We start from the raw sequence: 15459 nt of genomic DNA, 5'->3' as shown, positions 1-15459 counted from the left end.
GCGGCAGCCGGCCACTGACTGAATCACAGACTTATTAAACAACCAGTTCTTACTCACTTTATTTTAAAAATGTTTTGTGAATTGTAGAACTGAATTTTTTTTTTTTTTTTTTAAATAAACATCATTCTGGTGTATATTTTTAAATTATTAAGCCTTTTTTTGCCTTTTTGTTTTCCTACAGTTTGCCTTTCTTGCTGATAATCTCGTATATAGCGTTTTTTTCTTGTTATATTTATATTTCTTAATTTCAATTGGATCAGATTTCCTTTTGCGGTCGCTCTGTTTTCCATTGCTGGAATCACTTTAACACACGCAAACCCCACATTTAAATACAGCGATCTGCACCTGATTTCAATGACGCAATCACTCTTAAGTAAATCACCCACAAAACGGGTGAAAAAAAAGTGCAAACTTTCGGAAGGAACACGCAATTTAGTACCCTTTATTTGAGATCTTAGTAAATCAGACCCTAAATATATTACATTGTGAGAAAAAATAGGGTACAAATGTCCATATATTTATACATGTCACATGTTCACAAAAACATGAAACTTAACATGCTTCTTTTTTTGGCTGATCTTTTCCAAAAACTGTAAAGTAACACTGAAGTCTGCCCTCATCAGTCATGTGTGTGGTATCATGACATAGATGTATGTATACTCTTAAACAAGAGGATTTTTTACTTTAAAATAAATGATTAAGACAAAGGTGATCATTTTCTTTTAAGTTTAAACTAAATACCAAATTCTGTTTTGAATTTTGGTCAGTTTAAATCCAATGTATGAGAGGTTTCATAAATGAAGGATAAATTCAAAATTATATTGCAATGAAGTTTTGGAGACTTTGATTTGAATCTGAAAAGCTAAATCACATGTAATTTGAATCAAATAGGTGAAAGCAGTGGAGACGGATGCGGTATGGGGTCAGGGGAGGATCAAGGACAAAGGTTGCAGCACAAAAAGGGTGTTTTGTTCTCGTTATAATTGTTGTAATTTTGGGGGAAAACCTTCCAATCACCAGCACACTGTTAAATTCCTTTAACTGAAACAATGGTATTTATCATTGGCACTGCAAGTTAAATAAAACCTACACAGTACATTGTGTGCAACCCTGACGTGGAATGCATTTTTTTACTCAAGCCATTTGCAAAGTGCATTTTTAAATACAGCCAATACTAAAACCAGCATCATTTACACTATAGGCTATATTCAAGTTCACTTGGCAGCAGTCTTCTTCTTTCCTGTCTTTGTTGGAATATTTCTGGGTACTGTGTGTTATTGGCACCTGCTGATCAGTATATGAGTGTGAAACCATTGACAGGACTGTGTAATATGTCACCCGCAACTAATTGTATGTGTGTGATCGTGTGTTTGTGTGTGTGAGAGATGAATAAATAAATCAGGGACTCCATATCACCTGCTACAAGTCAAAACCTCCACAGGAAACGTTTAATCACTGCATTTAAAACTTTGTACAAGCTACTTTTGTTACACCAATCAAATAATAAAAAGTACTGTAAAGGTATTGACACTCGGTATCCATCCCTCGTTCTGAAGGTTCTGGCGTGATGTGTAAAGTGACAAATGGAAATTTCGACATATGAAATGGATGTGGTAGCTTCTCCTTGGTCCTTATGTGCTGCAGGTCCATGGCAGAGTGGAGCTGAGCTGTTTCTACCAAACTGGGAGCATTTAGTCAATTTACTTTCAAGCTGTTTTGCTCTGGCCTTTTTGTTTTGTTTCATACAGACAAAAAAGAAACTCCTTCATATCATTGAACAAAACATTACTTGGTTAGAATAGCAGAATATAATAATGTTGATGTTGGTAACATAAGAGCTAAAGAGACTGTGAAGGCATACTAAAGGTTAATTTGTTAAAAATGTAAATGTTGCACACTATATATGCCTTAATGAGATGGAGAGCAGTTATGTTGGAGAAAATGAGACAAACTGAACAGCAAGAAATGAGCTAGAAAACTAACTATGATTAAGAAAGGGAAAGTTGCAGCTGATGTTTTGCTGACACATATTTCTTCTGGTCCAAATAGGACCCGTCACGCTCGTAATGTGCCTGTAACTCTTTTCTCTTGTTTCACTCATGCTCAACCAAACTAAATCTACTGCACCGCTTATCTCACTGCTCACTGCCCTTTGGGATCCTTGTAAAATAATGACGGAAACTTGTTAAAATTGTTCATTTTCTTCTGTGACCAACTAAATCCTGAATTCTGTTTCTTATTTTGGTTAGTTTCAATCCATATATGAGAGGATTCACAACTGGAAGAATGAGGAGAAATGCTATACCGATGAAGTTTTGCAGACTTTGAGGTAAGTCTGTTGAGCCAAATCTCATGTACATCAAATCAATAATTACTGCAAACACAAAGGTGGTTAAAGAGGTCAAATGGGGCACGCATGTCTGCATGAACTTTATCCGGTCATCTTTGGACCTCGCACATGTTTTAACAAGATGCAAGTAAGTCCAAATGATGAAAAACCCATGTAACACATAAATTAAAATTGAGATATATGCAAAGACAGTGTTTGAAAAGGTGTCAGCTTCAGGACAAGCAAGTTTAACAATTATCCAGTTAACACAAAACAGTTTGTTAAGTTTTGATCCACACAACTTCAGTCTAGATGTCAGCAGGATATTGATGGAGAAAGTGCAGAAAGGTGTAAGCCAGGCGAAACATACCAGCAGAGAGAGCCTCCTCTTGGTCATGAAAGAGTGGTAGTGCAGTGGTCGACATATAGCCAGATATCTGTCGTAGGCCATGAGTGCTAGAATGGACATATCAACGCAGGCAAATGAGTACATGACAAAAGCCTGTAAAAGGCAGCCTTCATATGAGATTTCTTGAGTAGATGAAAGTAAATCTAAGAGATATTTGGGGTAAAAACCTGTGGTCCCATAAATAGCATTTATGCACAAACTGACCAGTAAAATGTACATGGGTTCATGCAGGTTTTCATCCATGATAATGATCATAACAATAGAGATATTGAAAAACAAAATCACACAGTAATACAGTAAAGTAAATGTGAAGAGAGTGACTCTGTAATTAAATGTCTCATTAAACCCTGTTAAAATGAAAATCCTTCCAACAGATATGTTATCCATAATCACAGAAAAAACATTCACAAACTCCACTTTACTAGCGTAACAGCATAAGTGTCTACAGAGGAAGAGGTTACATTGTGCTGCTGTAGCTACATCTCTAACAGGCTCTTGTCCCTCTACTACTGCTGTTATGAACAGCTTTTTTTTCTACAACAATATTCACAGCTGGGAATTTGAGATGTTCATTGGTGCACCAAGGGAAGCTGGTGTAGACCTAAACAAAACAACAATGTAATTACTTAGGCCAGAGTCAGAAAAAAGTAGAATATGTAAATACTATTAAATATATTATTCAGTAAACTGAAACTTGTGTAAAATCAAATGGAAACAGAGCATTTTTAAATGAAGTAGGCTGGATCTTTAAAAGCAACAAAAAAAAAGGAGGTTTTGAGTACAGTATGTGATCGTTTATAGGCACATGGTCCCCTGAACCCAGACTGTCCTCACCTAATATTGAGCACAATGCCGATAAAGTACCAGAAATCTTGCTCGGCATTTGCATTTTTTCCTTCCTGCAGCTAGTTGACAACGTGACTGCGTGTAAAGGCTAACCCTCTCATGCTGGGTGTCTGTTACAGGCATATGTTACAATTTAATCTGTGTCATAGCCTTTGTAAACATTTTCTAGAAGTGTAATTTCAGTGTATGGACTCCATTCATACAGGAGGACCCACACATTAAATTCCCATCTTTGGAATAAACTCTCTCTGAGTTCAGATCAACTCTTTTTGCTTCTACATGTGAGACCATCGAATTCACTCTCAAGCAGAGTGAAAGTAAATCTTTTCTTGGAGTTGATTTTTGACACTTTTCAGGAGTTTAACTTGACTCCAATGAAGTGTACATTTACTTTAATCTTGAGTTATGTTAATATGAACTCTTCCACAGTGTTAACAGTCAACATTTCAATAAATGAATTATTTGACATTCATTTGGTTAAAAGTTCAACACACCATAAAGGTTCCAGGTAATACTGACAACAAGATAATAAAATATTCATCACCAATTTCCTTTTAACAATTATACACAGTGATTATATGCAGAGTGCAACAATTAATGTTGCATGAAGGGTTTCATTGCAAGTTGCAAACTAATCACATGCTACAATTCAACTGTGATTGTGATATAATACGTTCCGACAATGTACACTTATGGCTTTGAACGATAGCCCCATTTTATTTATCATTATGTCTTCATTGAAATATCAATAAACAGCATGTTTTTTCAAAACTAAATGTAATTTCTGCCAATCACTTGGATTTAATTTGGTTGCTTTATTCTCAAAAGTTACAAAGAAATAACGAAGGCATGCTGGGAAATGCTAATGCAGCAAAGCTGTGCAGGTTTTGAATCATGCTCCTCAACACTCAGCGAATGAACACCAGAATATTACCCACCAAAGAGTAACACGGAACACAAGCTGGAGTCTAACTTAGAAAATGATCTCCCAAAATCAAACTCTTTGTTTAACTCTAGGATATCTCACTCCAGAAATTGTCTGTGCACCACTGGCTGCTGTCATTTCACAAATATGTCTATCCGTCACCTCATCTGTTTGCACAATCTTGGAGAAGTTGGTAGAAAAAAAGTGAAAATTGACTATAATGTGCAAATGTAGAATATTAATTTAACTGCATTATAATATTAGAGCTCTGTCTGTAGCTCTGCCAACTTTTGTCACAATCCTTCCAAATACACCTTTTCTAATGCTTGGAGTTTTATTTTATGCACGGGGATCAGGAGGAACCAGGTTTGGCTGCAGGTGAAAGCAGTGGAGACGGATGCGGTATGGGGTCAGGGGAGGAGCAAGGACAAAGTTTGCAGCACAAAAAGGGTGTTTTGTTCTCGTTATAATTGTTGTAATTTTTGGGGAAAACCTTCCAATCGCCAGCACACTGTTAAATTCCTTTAACTGAAACAAAGGTATTTATCATTGGCACTGCAAGTCAAATAAAACCTACATAATACATTGTGTGCAACCCTGACGTGGAATGCATTTTTTTACTCAAGCCATTTGCAAAGTGCATTTTTAAATACAGCCAATACTAAAACCAGCATCATTTACACTATAGGCTATATTCAAGTTCACTTGGCAGCAGTCTTCTTCTTTCCTGTCTTTGTTGGAATATTTCAGGGTACTGTGTGTTATTGGCACCTGCTGATCAGTATATGAGTGTGAAACCATTGACAGGACTGTGTAATATGTCACCCGCAACTAATTGTATGTGTGTGATCGTGTGTTTGTGTGTGTGAGAGATGAATAAATAAATCAGGGACTCCATATCACCTGCTACAAGTCAAAACCTCCACAGGAAACGTTTAATCACTGCATTTAAAACTTTGTACAAGCTACTTTTGTTACACGAGTGAAATAATAAAAAGTACTGTAAAAGTATTGACACTCGGTATCCATCCCTCGTTCTGAAGGTTCTGGCGTGATGTGTAAAGTGACAAATGGAAATTTCAACATATGAAATGGATGTGGTAGCTTCTCCTTGGTCCTTATGTGCTGCAGGTCCATGGCAGAGTGGAGCTGAGCTGTTTCTACCAAACTGGGAGCATTTAGTCAATTTACTTTCAAGCTGTTTTGCTCTGGCCTTTTTGTTTTGTTTCATACAGACAAAAAAGAAACTCCTTCATATCATTGAACAAAACATTACTTGGTTAGAATAGCAGAATATAATAATGTTGATGTTGGTAACATAAGAGCTAAAGAGACTGTGAAGGCATACTAAAGGTTAATTTATTAAAAATGTAAATGTTGCACACTATATATGCCTTAATGAGATGGAGAGCAGTTATGTTGGAGAAAATGAGACAAACTGAACAGCAAGAAATGAGCTAGAAAACTAACTATGATTAAGAAAGGGAAAGTTGCAGCTGATGTTTTGCTGACACATATTTCTTCTGGTCCAAATAGGACCCGTCACGCTCGTAATGTGCCTGTAACTCTTTTCTCTTGTTTCACTCATGCTCAACCAAACTAAATCTACTGCACCGCTTATCTCACTGCTCACTGCCCTTTGGGATCCTTGTAAAATAATGACGGAAACTTGTTAAAATTGGTCATTTTCTTCTGTGACCAACTAAATCCTGAATTCTGTTTTTTATTTTGGTTAGTTTCAATCCATATATGAGAGGATTCACAACTGGAAGAATGAGGAGAAATTCTATACCGATGAAGTTTTGCAGACTTTGAGGTAAGTCTGTGGAGCCAAATCTCATGTACATCAAATCAAAAACTATTGTAAAAACAAAGGTGGTTAAAGAGGTCAAATGGGGCACGCATGTCTGCATGAACTTTATCCGGTCATCTTTGGACCTCGCACATGTTTTAACAAGATGCAAGTAAGTCCAAATGATGAAAAACCCATGTAACACATAAATGAAAATGGTGATATATGCAAAGACAGTGTTTGAAAAGGTGTCAGCTTCAGGACAAGCAAGTTTAACAATTATCCAGTTAACACAAAACAGTTTGTTAAGTTTTGATCCACACAACTTCAGTCTAGATGTCAGCAGGATATTGATGGAGAAAGTGCAGAAAGGTGTAAACCAGGCGAAACATACCAGCAGAGAGAGCCTCCTCTTGGTCATGAAAGAGTGGTAGTGCAGTGGTCGACATATAGCCAGATATCTGTCGTAGGCCATGACTGCTAGAATGGACAAATCAACGCAAGCAAATGAGTACATGACAAAAGCCTGTAAAAGGCAGCCTTCATATGAGATTTCTTGAGTAGACGAAAGTAAATCTAAGAGATATTTGGGGTAAAAACCTGTGGTCCCATAAATAGCATTTATGCACAAACTGACCAGTAAAATGTACATGGGTTCATGCAGGTTTTCATCCATGATAATGATCATAACAATAGAGATATTGAAAAACAAAATCACACAGTAATACAGTAAAGTAAATGTGAAGAGAGTGACTCTGTAATTAAATGTCTCATTAAACCCTGTTAAAATGAAAATCCTTTCAACAGATGTGTTATCCATAATCACAGAAAAAACTTTCACTCAGTGTATTTCCTAGATCAAAAGCATAAGTATCTACAGATGAAGGGGTTACACTGCGCTGTAGCTACATCCCCAGGAAAGTCTGTTGTACTCTACACCACCTGTTAATAAGAGCTTTGACAACAGCAGCAAACATGCAGCTGGGAATTAAAGCTGTTAGTTCGTGCAATTAAACAAGCTAGTCTCGAAGGGAACAAAACAACAATTACTTTGACCAACATCATGTATTTATTTTCTGAATTGATGAAACTCATTACATCAGTGCCCCCTCTAAATGAAATGTCAGGTTGTCACTTGATTCATTAAACAGAAACAGCAGTGTTATATTTTGGCTCTTACACCAGTTTACTTTGTGCCAAACCAGTGTCTCCTGTCTTCTGCCCTCTTTAACTGACAGTGAAGTACAGTTACTGGTTTTGATAGGTGATTAGATGCATTAACTTAAAGCATTTTACAATCTTCCTCCTGTAAATCACAATTTATTACTTGACAATTCTGTGGTATAATATATAAAAAATGTATAATTGAAAAAGACGTCCAGATACGTATTAAAGATTGTGCTACAGAATTTGTGAGTGAATACATAGGCATCAGTATGAGGTGTTAATCTGGTCTTCTTATGTATTAATTTGACACTGTAAAACACCCAAAGAGAGCTACTCTGTAATTTGATGTGCCACTTAACCCTGATGGAGTCAACAAAGTGATCACATTTCCAAAATGATAAATTTCTTGATCATTCTAAATCTGAAACCAATATTTTAGTGTCCAACAGAGAGGCTACTTCTTTTACATACACCACTATTAGGCCTGGAGAGAGAATTGCATCCAGCCTGAACTATAATACTGATATCGGTTTATCCTTCAAAGGAAGCAACCGATGATGACGAAGTGAATTCAAACAACCCAGTCAGTGAGCTGTAAAGAGGAGTCAAAGACTTTCCAAATCCCAACACAGAAAGGATTGCAGTAATTGTCACTAAAAGGCAGTAAACCTAGATGACTAAACCCCCTTCATGTTCAGCAAGAGTAAGTTATTTCTCTTCCTCTGAGTTTGTTTCCAACAATTTTCCAAACCTCCTCCATGAGATACCGCAATCTTCCAAATGCTTCTTCAATTATAGGCTCATCAAACGTGCACATTAGCAAATACAAAGTTTCAATGAAAATTTAATCCCAAAAAACGGGGCTATTCAATCTCCAGTCTGGATAGTGTTTCACTGTTTTCACCTTTAACAAGTATGTGTATGGACCTGCTATAAGCACCCTCTGTCTGTCAGGAATTTACCTTTTATGATTTAATCTAGGTTTATGATTTAATCATAAAAGGGACCGAACTTATTTACTATGTTCATCTTGTATTTTACTGACTAACCACAAAAGGGGCGAATGGGATAGTTTAATCAATGTACTAACACTATGTTACTTGTTGCTATTATTTTACAAAATGAACTGTGCTGCCCTCTTGCCCCCAGTGATTTTCCTATCCGGCCTTCTTGCTGTTGATTTTGCATTGCACTGCTTCTTCATTGAACATTTTATAGCTTATTGTGTGTTTGTCAGGTGGTGAATTATAAAGGATATTTTACTTTGAATAGTCTTTTGTTTCACCTTAAAAATGCAACGTAAAAACAAAAAACAAAACAAAATCTTTTGTTTGGCCAGTTATGTAAATTCTGATAGTAGCATCATTTACATTTTAGTTAATATGATTAAGCCTTCAAATTTTACTCAATTAGATGTTGAATGTGAATGTTTCCTGTTTGAAAGTATTTCCTGGTTTCCCAAGTATCTCAGAGCAGATTGTCCGGTTACACTTTATGAAACGAAACTTTTAATTGACACTTTAATCAGGGCGTTGCAGTTTAGTTAACTTTTATTTTGTGAAAACTGAGTCAGAGAACCTCAGACAGACATTGCTGCCTTTAACAGAGAGTTTTTTCACAGAGAACGGGATATAAATATATTAAGTACATCATTTTTAAATAACTGTTTAAGAGAAAGGTTTTGCAAAATGCAACATCCGGAAAATGTGTCGTCTGATATCGGGTAAGTGGAGGCCGTACACAAGAGGGTTGAAAAGCGGAGGAATCATCACAAACTCCAAAGACAAAACAACAGCAAGAAATCGGTTTAGCTTGACACGACTTAATACAATATCACAAAATATAGCGATAAAATAACTGACAAATGAAATGATGTGTGGTAAGCAGGTTTGAAACACTTTACTTTTGAATTCAGATGAACTTTTCCTGCACACAAGCACAATTTGAAAGTAAGTATACAAGACGTAGATCAGGGGAAGAAATGCCATAACAGTGGTTAAGGACAGGCCAATAATATTGTTGACAAATGTGGAAACACATGACAGTTTAGCAATGTTCCAGTTGGCACAATATACTTTCAGGAGGTTGTTGCCACACAAAGGAAGCCTTATGCTCAAATACAGACATGTCGCAACAAAAAAGGCCGGACAGATCAAAGCGTATGCTGCCAATCTACGTACGGTCTTAGCAGTCATCCTGTTGTGATAATGTAAAGGATCACATACAGCAACGTATCTATCGTACGCCATAACACTCAGGATGGTCATTTCATTGGAAGCGTACGAGTAAATCACATAGATCTGAGTGAAACAAGCAGGACGTGAGATCAAATGAGTTTCAGACAGGAGGTCCATGAGGAATCTGGGGAAGAAACCAGTCGAGCCGAACAGAGAGTTGAAGGATAAAAATGCAATGAAAATATACATTGGCTGATGCAGTGTTCTCTCCCGTGATATTACCACGATTATAACAAGATTAGCAGAGATAATAAAGGCAAACAGCAGGAAGCACAAGACAAAAGCTGCATAGCCATAAGACCCAAGGGGCACAAACATGGTGAGGTTAAAGTAAAACATAGTGCTGTTTTCCATTTCACACAATCAGACTGAACCAAAGAGTCCTTGAGAGAAAAATCCTTACACCCTTCTCTAAAAAATACTTTTCAATGTTGTTTGTATAGTTGTAGAAATTATGATATGATGGTCCTGAAAGTTGTACAATAGAGACTAAGCACTAAATGTGTAGTTACCTATTTGTTACAAAGATAAATAATGTACAAAAACTACAAACCTCGATTCGTTAAGTTTGAATATATCTCACACCTGTCACAGTCAAGAAACTTTAATGTCCCTGACTGTGAGTGGAAAGTCTTTATATTTAGCAGCTAGAGGAATACGTTGACACAGTGTCTCACTTCACTGCTCTCGAGACAAACAAAGCCTCAGTGGTAAAACTCCCCAGGTGGCGCTGGGAATGTTTTTCACCTGCAACTTGTCACCAAACTTTAAAGAACCTTTTCCAGTAATCATCAGACAAGTGGATTTCACAAGCAGTGCTTTCATACCTAAAGAAATATTGTGTTATTGGAAGATTATTCATCCTGTTTGATTTTGGGGAGTAAAATATTTAACACCACGACAGGATTTCTGTCTATTGAACTTGTAGAAAAGTTACCTAATGATTCATTTCCACCGATATTATTCCTACTTTCAAGCCTTTAGTCTTTTTAAATGGAAGAAACTGACATAGATTAGTGTGGAGTTGTTTATGAATGATTCGTTTGATTTTTGTTTTTATCTGGGGGGACAAACTAAACTAAATCACTTCCTGAAACCATCTGTTCATTTCAGGTCAGTTTAGTTGTAAGAGAACGTGTAGGGATCCCCTCACTCTTTCTAATTTAGATATCTATTTACTGTCTTATGTTAGTAATCTGAGGGATTTGTTGTAAAGTTTCGTAGAGCTAAAACCGCAGATCGCTCTGCACTGGTATCAACTGATTTGTAAATTTCCATGTTGAAGCCTTAAATTCATCATTTTTTTCTGTTGCAGTTTTGTTTTTTTGGAGCAATAAGTGGCCACATTTGGATGACCTTAAAATGATGTTGATTTGTGAGCAAAAACAGTGTTGCAGAGACCTTTTTTGGTCATTTGGTGTCTTTTATTGGAATCTTTGACACGTTCCAGGGACTAATGTGAGACTGAAGTTGCGAGGTCTGAGTTTGTTTCACCTGTTTGTGCAATTTTCTTTTTGATAAACAGCACTATTAATTTAGCATTTATCAGGACTTGTAGTGTCTCCAGCATCATTGACCGGATGACTGTGTTGGCTGTAAAATCTGATGCTTGCATGCTGCGATTTACCTGATGACTTTGGAACATTTAGAGGTGGAGCTTTTCATTGCTGAATAGACTCTGAGCCTGGAAAGTAACATTAGCAGTGTAGTTTTACCTTGTTTTTTGATAAAGAAAACTACAGTGCAATTGAGGATGTGAACAAAGGAGACATTAGTGTAATAATTTGAGAACACATTTGTGATTTACAAGAAAAAGGTCAGAGGAAAAAGTAATGTTCCTGAACAAATCTTTTTTTATTCTAAACCCTAACGATCCACTGAGCATCATATTGAAGTGTTTGATTTTGGGAGACCACACTTTAATGAAGATAAACAACAAAAAGAACACGCACAATCTTTTACATACATTACAGCATCACGCACGTGTGTACAAGCGAGCTGCCACTGCAGTCATGGCAGTTAGCATATTTTACTCAGTTGAATAAATCATTAACATAGTGGCCATGTTATATTTTTTGTTCATCTTAATAACAAATCTTCGTTAGGAAACACTGCACAGAGAAAATGTTCAGACAGTTAACAGGTTTTTTTTAGGAGGTAAATAAACTGCCTCAGATTTCTAGACAGTTACTTCAGAGCATTTGAACGTTGTGTGTCATGCGTACAACAGCTGCACTGGACAAGTAGTCTTGACTGTGGTGTGTTAGTCTACAGATAACTGTTCTTCTCTTCATGTTCTGCTTGTGTGCTGCTGTTTTCCTTGAGGGGTAACTCACAGAGACGAAGATCTTCTCACGTCTACTCATGCATTTGATTTTTGAAGGTGCAGCTATAGGAAGCAAGCCATACATTTTATGATGAGGTACAGATTCATTAAAAGCTACAGACTGAGGAACATAATTGTTAAATATAATTTGAGAGTTTTCTGTGCCAGAGTGCTTCTTCCAGATCACTTTCTTGAAGTGCAGTTTCGACACCACTGTACAGCCTGCAATAAGTGAATGTCAGATTTCTAGCAATATTGTTTTATGTATTTGATATTTCTCCAAAGTCAGATATATGTTCTCAGAATTTTTCTCTGTACATACCAACTCATGACTTTAATTTAGAAACACAACTTTTACCACGTACAAAACTTAAAATGCTCTGTCTTATTTTAGTCATTTTGAAGCCATAAACGAGCGGATTGAAAATCGGAGGAATGAGGAGAAACTCCATCGCTATGAAATTCTGAACACTTTGTGATAACTGCTTTGAACCAAATCGCATGTACAACAAATCAAAAAGCAAAGATGAAACAACAACTATCAAAGCGAATATATGCGGTACACATGTCTGCATGAATTTACTTCTGTTCTCTTTGGATGTGATGCAGGTTCTGACCAAATATGCATAAGTCCACACAACAAAAACAGCATGACAAAAGTAAAAAGTGTAGTTAAAAGCTGGAATGATAATTCTTGCTATGGAAGTTGAACAAGCCAGATTAGTAACTAACCAGTTAACACAGTAGATCTTCGGGATGTGCGAGCCACATAACCTTGTTGTTAATGTGGTTATTGTGCTCAGGAACACCAAATACAAGGGGACAAGCCAAGCAAAACACACAAGCACACACATTCTTTGTCTAGTCATCACAGAGTGGTACACTAGAGGTCGACATATAGCCACGTATCTGTCGTAGGCCATCAGCACAAGAAGAGAGAGGTCAGCAACAGCTGACGAGTGTATCACAAAACCCTGCAGGAGACATCCGGCGTAAGAGATGACATGAGCGGTAGACAGAAGGTCACTGAGGAATTTAGGGTAAAAGCCTGCCGTCCCATAGAGTCCGTTCATGCACAGATTACAGAGGAAGATGTACATGGGTTTATGAAGGCTTTTATCCACAATGATTACCACAATAATGGTGACATTTACTAGCCAAATCACAAAGTAACACAGCAAAGTGAGAGCAAAGAGACTCACTCTGTTTGCTGTCCCACTTAACCCTGACAGAGTCAACATAGTGATCACCGACACATTATCCATCATAAAATGGTAGGTTTTTTTGGATGTCATTCCAATACTACACAGAAACGTAATTACATTTGCAAGACCTACTTTTCTGGGAGGAGAAAGGAGTGTCCTGTCCTGTCTTTCTCTCCCTCGCAGGTTGTGTTACCATGAGTTTATATCCTCGTGTGGCAGTAACACTCGGTGACATCGTTAGACAGCGGCCCTAACACATCCAATCAGTGACGTGACTGCTCTCACTGACTTAGTTATTCATTTATGTAATGTATATTTCAATGTAACCGCCAAGAACATCACTACAACAAATATCGATAATATTAATAAACTTTATTTATATGGCACCTTTCTAAAAAAGCTTACAAAGTGCTTTAAAATAAATACAATGAAATAATGAATAAAAATGAACGAATTCCAGATATAGACAAGATAATTAAAAGATTACAATGAATACCGTCAGTTAACAAAAAGCCATACGGCAAAAGTGTGTTTTGAGAAGAGGTTTAAAAGAGGACTGATATTTCCACAGTTGAGGGGCCCGGACTTCGTTAGAAATGATAAGCAGGACCCTGCCAGAAGATGTCAAGCAACGATCAGGCTCATAAGGAGTTAGAAGATTGCCAGACAATTCAAAGCTTTGAAAAACAACCAGTAAAATTTTCAGATGTCTTCAAAAACTCATGGGGAACCTGAGGGGGGCTGTGAGGATTGGGGTACTGAATAACAAAGTCTGATAGGGCAAGAGATGCTCGGCAAGCAGATGCACCTGTCTGGTCCGTTAATAGATCTTTGAAAATCTCCTCAGTATGATGTTGGACATTGGAAGTCTGTTCTCAGAGTGGATTGTACTGTTATACGTAGACAAAACAGACAGACTTCACTGCCTTTAAAGGACAGTGGTTCACAAACAAAAACAATATCTTTTATTGTTTTAAAACTAAGCAACATTATTATGCCATACTTTTTAAAATACAAATGACAACATGTGTTATGTGTTCAGTATTCATGGATTGAGCCCTGGAATCATGAAATCTGTTTTAAAACACTCGTGGTACTGAAATGTAATTTGTTTTTTGGGACTAAGGGGATTTGTATTTTTTGCTCTATTTTCTTTATTTACGACCTTATTTTTAATGTTTGCAAATATCTTTTCAGCATATTTTTCATTGCCCAACTGTAACCAAAAAATTGTGTGACTTCATAAAGATTTGTAACATTTTTATGTGACAAGAAAGTAAAAGATTTTAGTTTAACCCAGTTTGCAGTGAAGTCATTTATGTCCACAACATATAATAATCTGCATTGAAGGTTTCAGTTTAATTGTATTAAGAGTATTAAGCATATGGCTGTAACATTGTGACAGATAGATTGTTTGAGGACCATCGCCTATGTTGGTCTGATCTGATTCCCCTTCACATTTATTGTGATTCTTGAGGACACTTAACCTGTTTAATCCCATTGATCACATTTACGACTGCGTGTTTCTAGAAGCTCAAAAAGTTTTGTTGTTGGCTTTGGACAGGAAATAAAACTTCAAAAGGAAAACAAAAAAATTATTGATTGAACTTTATCGGTGTCATGCGACTTGTGTGAAAGGACATAACTAAATCAGTTTACTTGCTGGTCGTACATCTGGAGGAGGATGTCCTCCTCAGACTTTAACAAAAGGAAGAAACTAAAATACTTTAATTAACAGGTAGAACTACCATATTTTGTGCAGATATTCTTCTGTATAACTGACATATTTTCAGAATTGTACTCTAGCATATATATGTTGTTCATAAATATATTTGTCTGTGACCGAGTATAAAAACTAATATTTCACTAAATTAACTGACATAAAATAAAAAAGGGCATAAAGTTTGTGTTAGGTCCAAGGAGTAAAATGCACGTACTCAAATTGCAAGAAGAAATTGGGATTAAACCGTTTGTACTTTTTCACTGTTCACATGTTCTGTACTTTATTGTCATCACAGTCTGTGTTTGTAAAGTCATAGACATACAACGTGTTGCGTTATTGTCCGAAATAATCATCTTTTGACAGCAGCCTAAAAACGTGTCTTCTAATTTCTGGTAACTTTAGGCCGTACACGAGAGGATTCAGAATGGGAGGAATGACAACAAACTCCAGCGACAGAATTACAGCCACAAATGGATTTATCTCTTCGAGACTATAACGAC

The 15459-nt window shown here is 36.7% G+C and overlaps 4 protein-coding genes across 4 annotated transcripts; all 4 read right to left on the bottom strand.

Moving 5' to 3' along the window:
* Positions 1 to 2195: 2195 nt before the first annotated feature.
* LOC138620860 (olfactory receptor 2K2-like) lies at positions 2196 to 3125 on the bottom strand. Its single transcript, XM_069698445.1, has one exon. It carries the CDS (start codon positions 3123 to 3125, stop codon positions 2196 to 2198), a length of 930 nt encoding a protein of 309 aa, XP_069554546.1.
* Positions 3126 to 6191: 3066 nt separating this feature from the next.
* On the bottom strand, positions 6192 to 7121 carry LOC138620859 (olfactory receptor 11H6-like). The gene has a single exon (XM_069698444.1). The coding sequence runs from the start codon at positions 7119 to 7121 to the stop codon at positions 6192 to 6194; it is 930 nt and encodes a 309-aa protein (XP_069554545.1).
* Positions 7122 to 9135: 2014 nt separating this feature from the next.
* On the bottom strand, positions 9136 to 10059 carry LOC138620846 (olfactory receptor 51E1-like). Its single transcript, XM_069698430.1, has one exon. It carries the CDS (start codon positions 10057 to 10059, stop codon positions 9136 to 9138), a length of 924 nt encoding a protein of 307 aa, XP_069554531.1.
* A 2298-nt stretch (positions 10060 to 12357) lies between these two features.
* LOC138620845 (olfactory receptor 14A16-like) lies at positions 12358 to 13326 on the bottom strand. The gene has a single exon (XM_069698428.1). The coding sequence runs from the start codon at positions 13324 to 13326 to the stop codon at positions 12358 to 12360; it is 969 nt and encodes a 322-aa protein (XP_069554529.1).
* Positions 13327 to 15459: the final 2133 nt, after the last annotated feature.

This window comes from Brachyistius frenatus, unplaced genomic scaffold (assembly GCF_029030835.1).
Source record: "Brachyistius frenatus isolate BFR_SWC_R1_liver_20210118 unplaced genomic scaffold, ASM2903083v1 Contig_27, whole genome shotgun sequence".
In the NCBI taxonomy this organism is placed as follows: domain Eukaryota; kingdom Metazoa; phylum Chordata; class Actinopteri; family Embiotocidae; genus Brachyistius; species Brachyistius frenatus.
The sequence above is the reverse complement of the archived record's forward strand: the minus strand, read 5'-3'. Positions and strand labels throughout refer to the sequence as shown.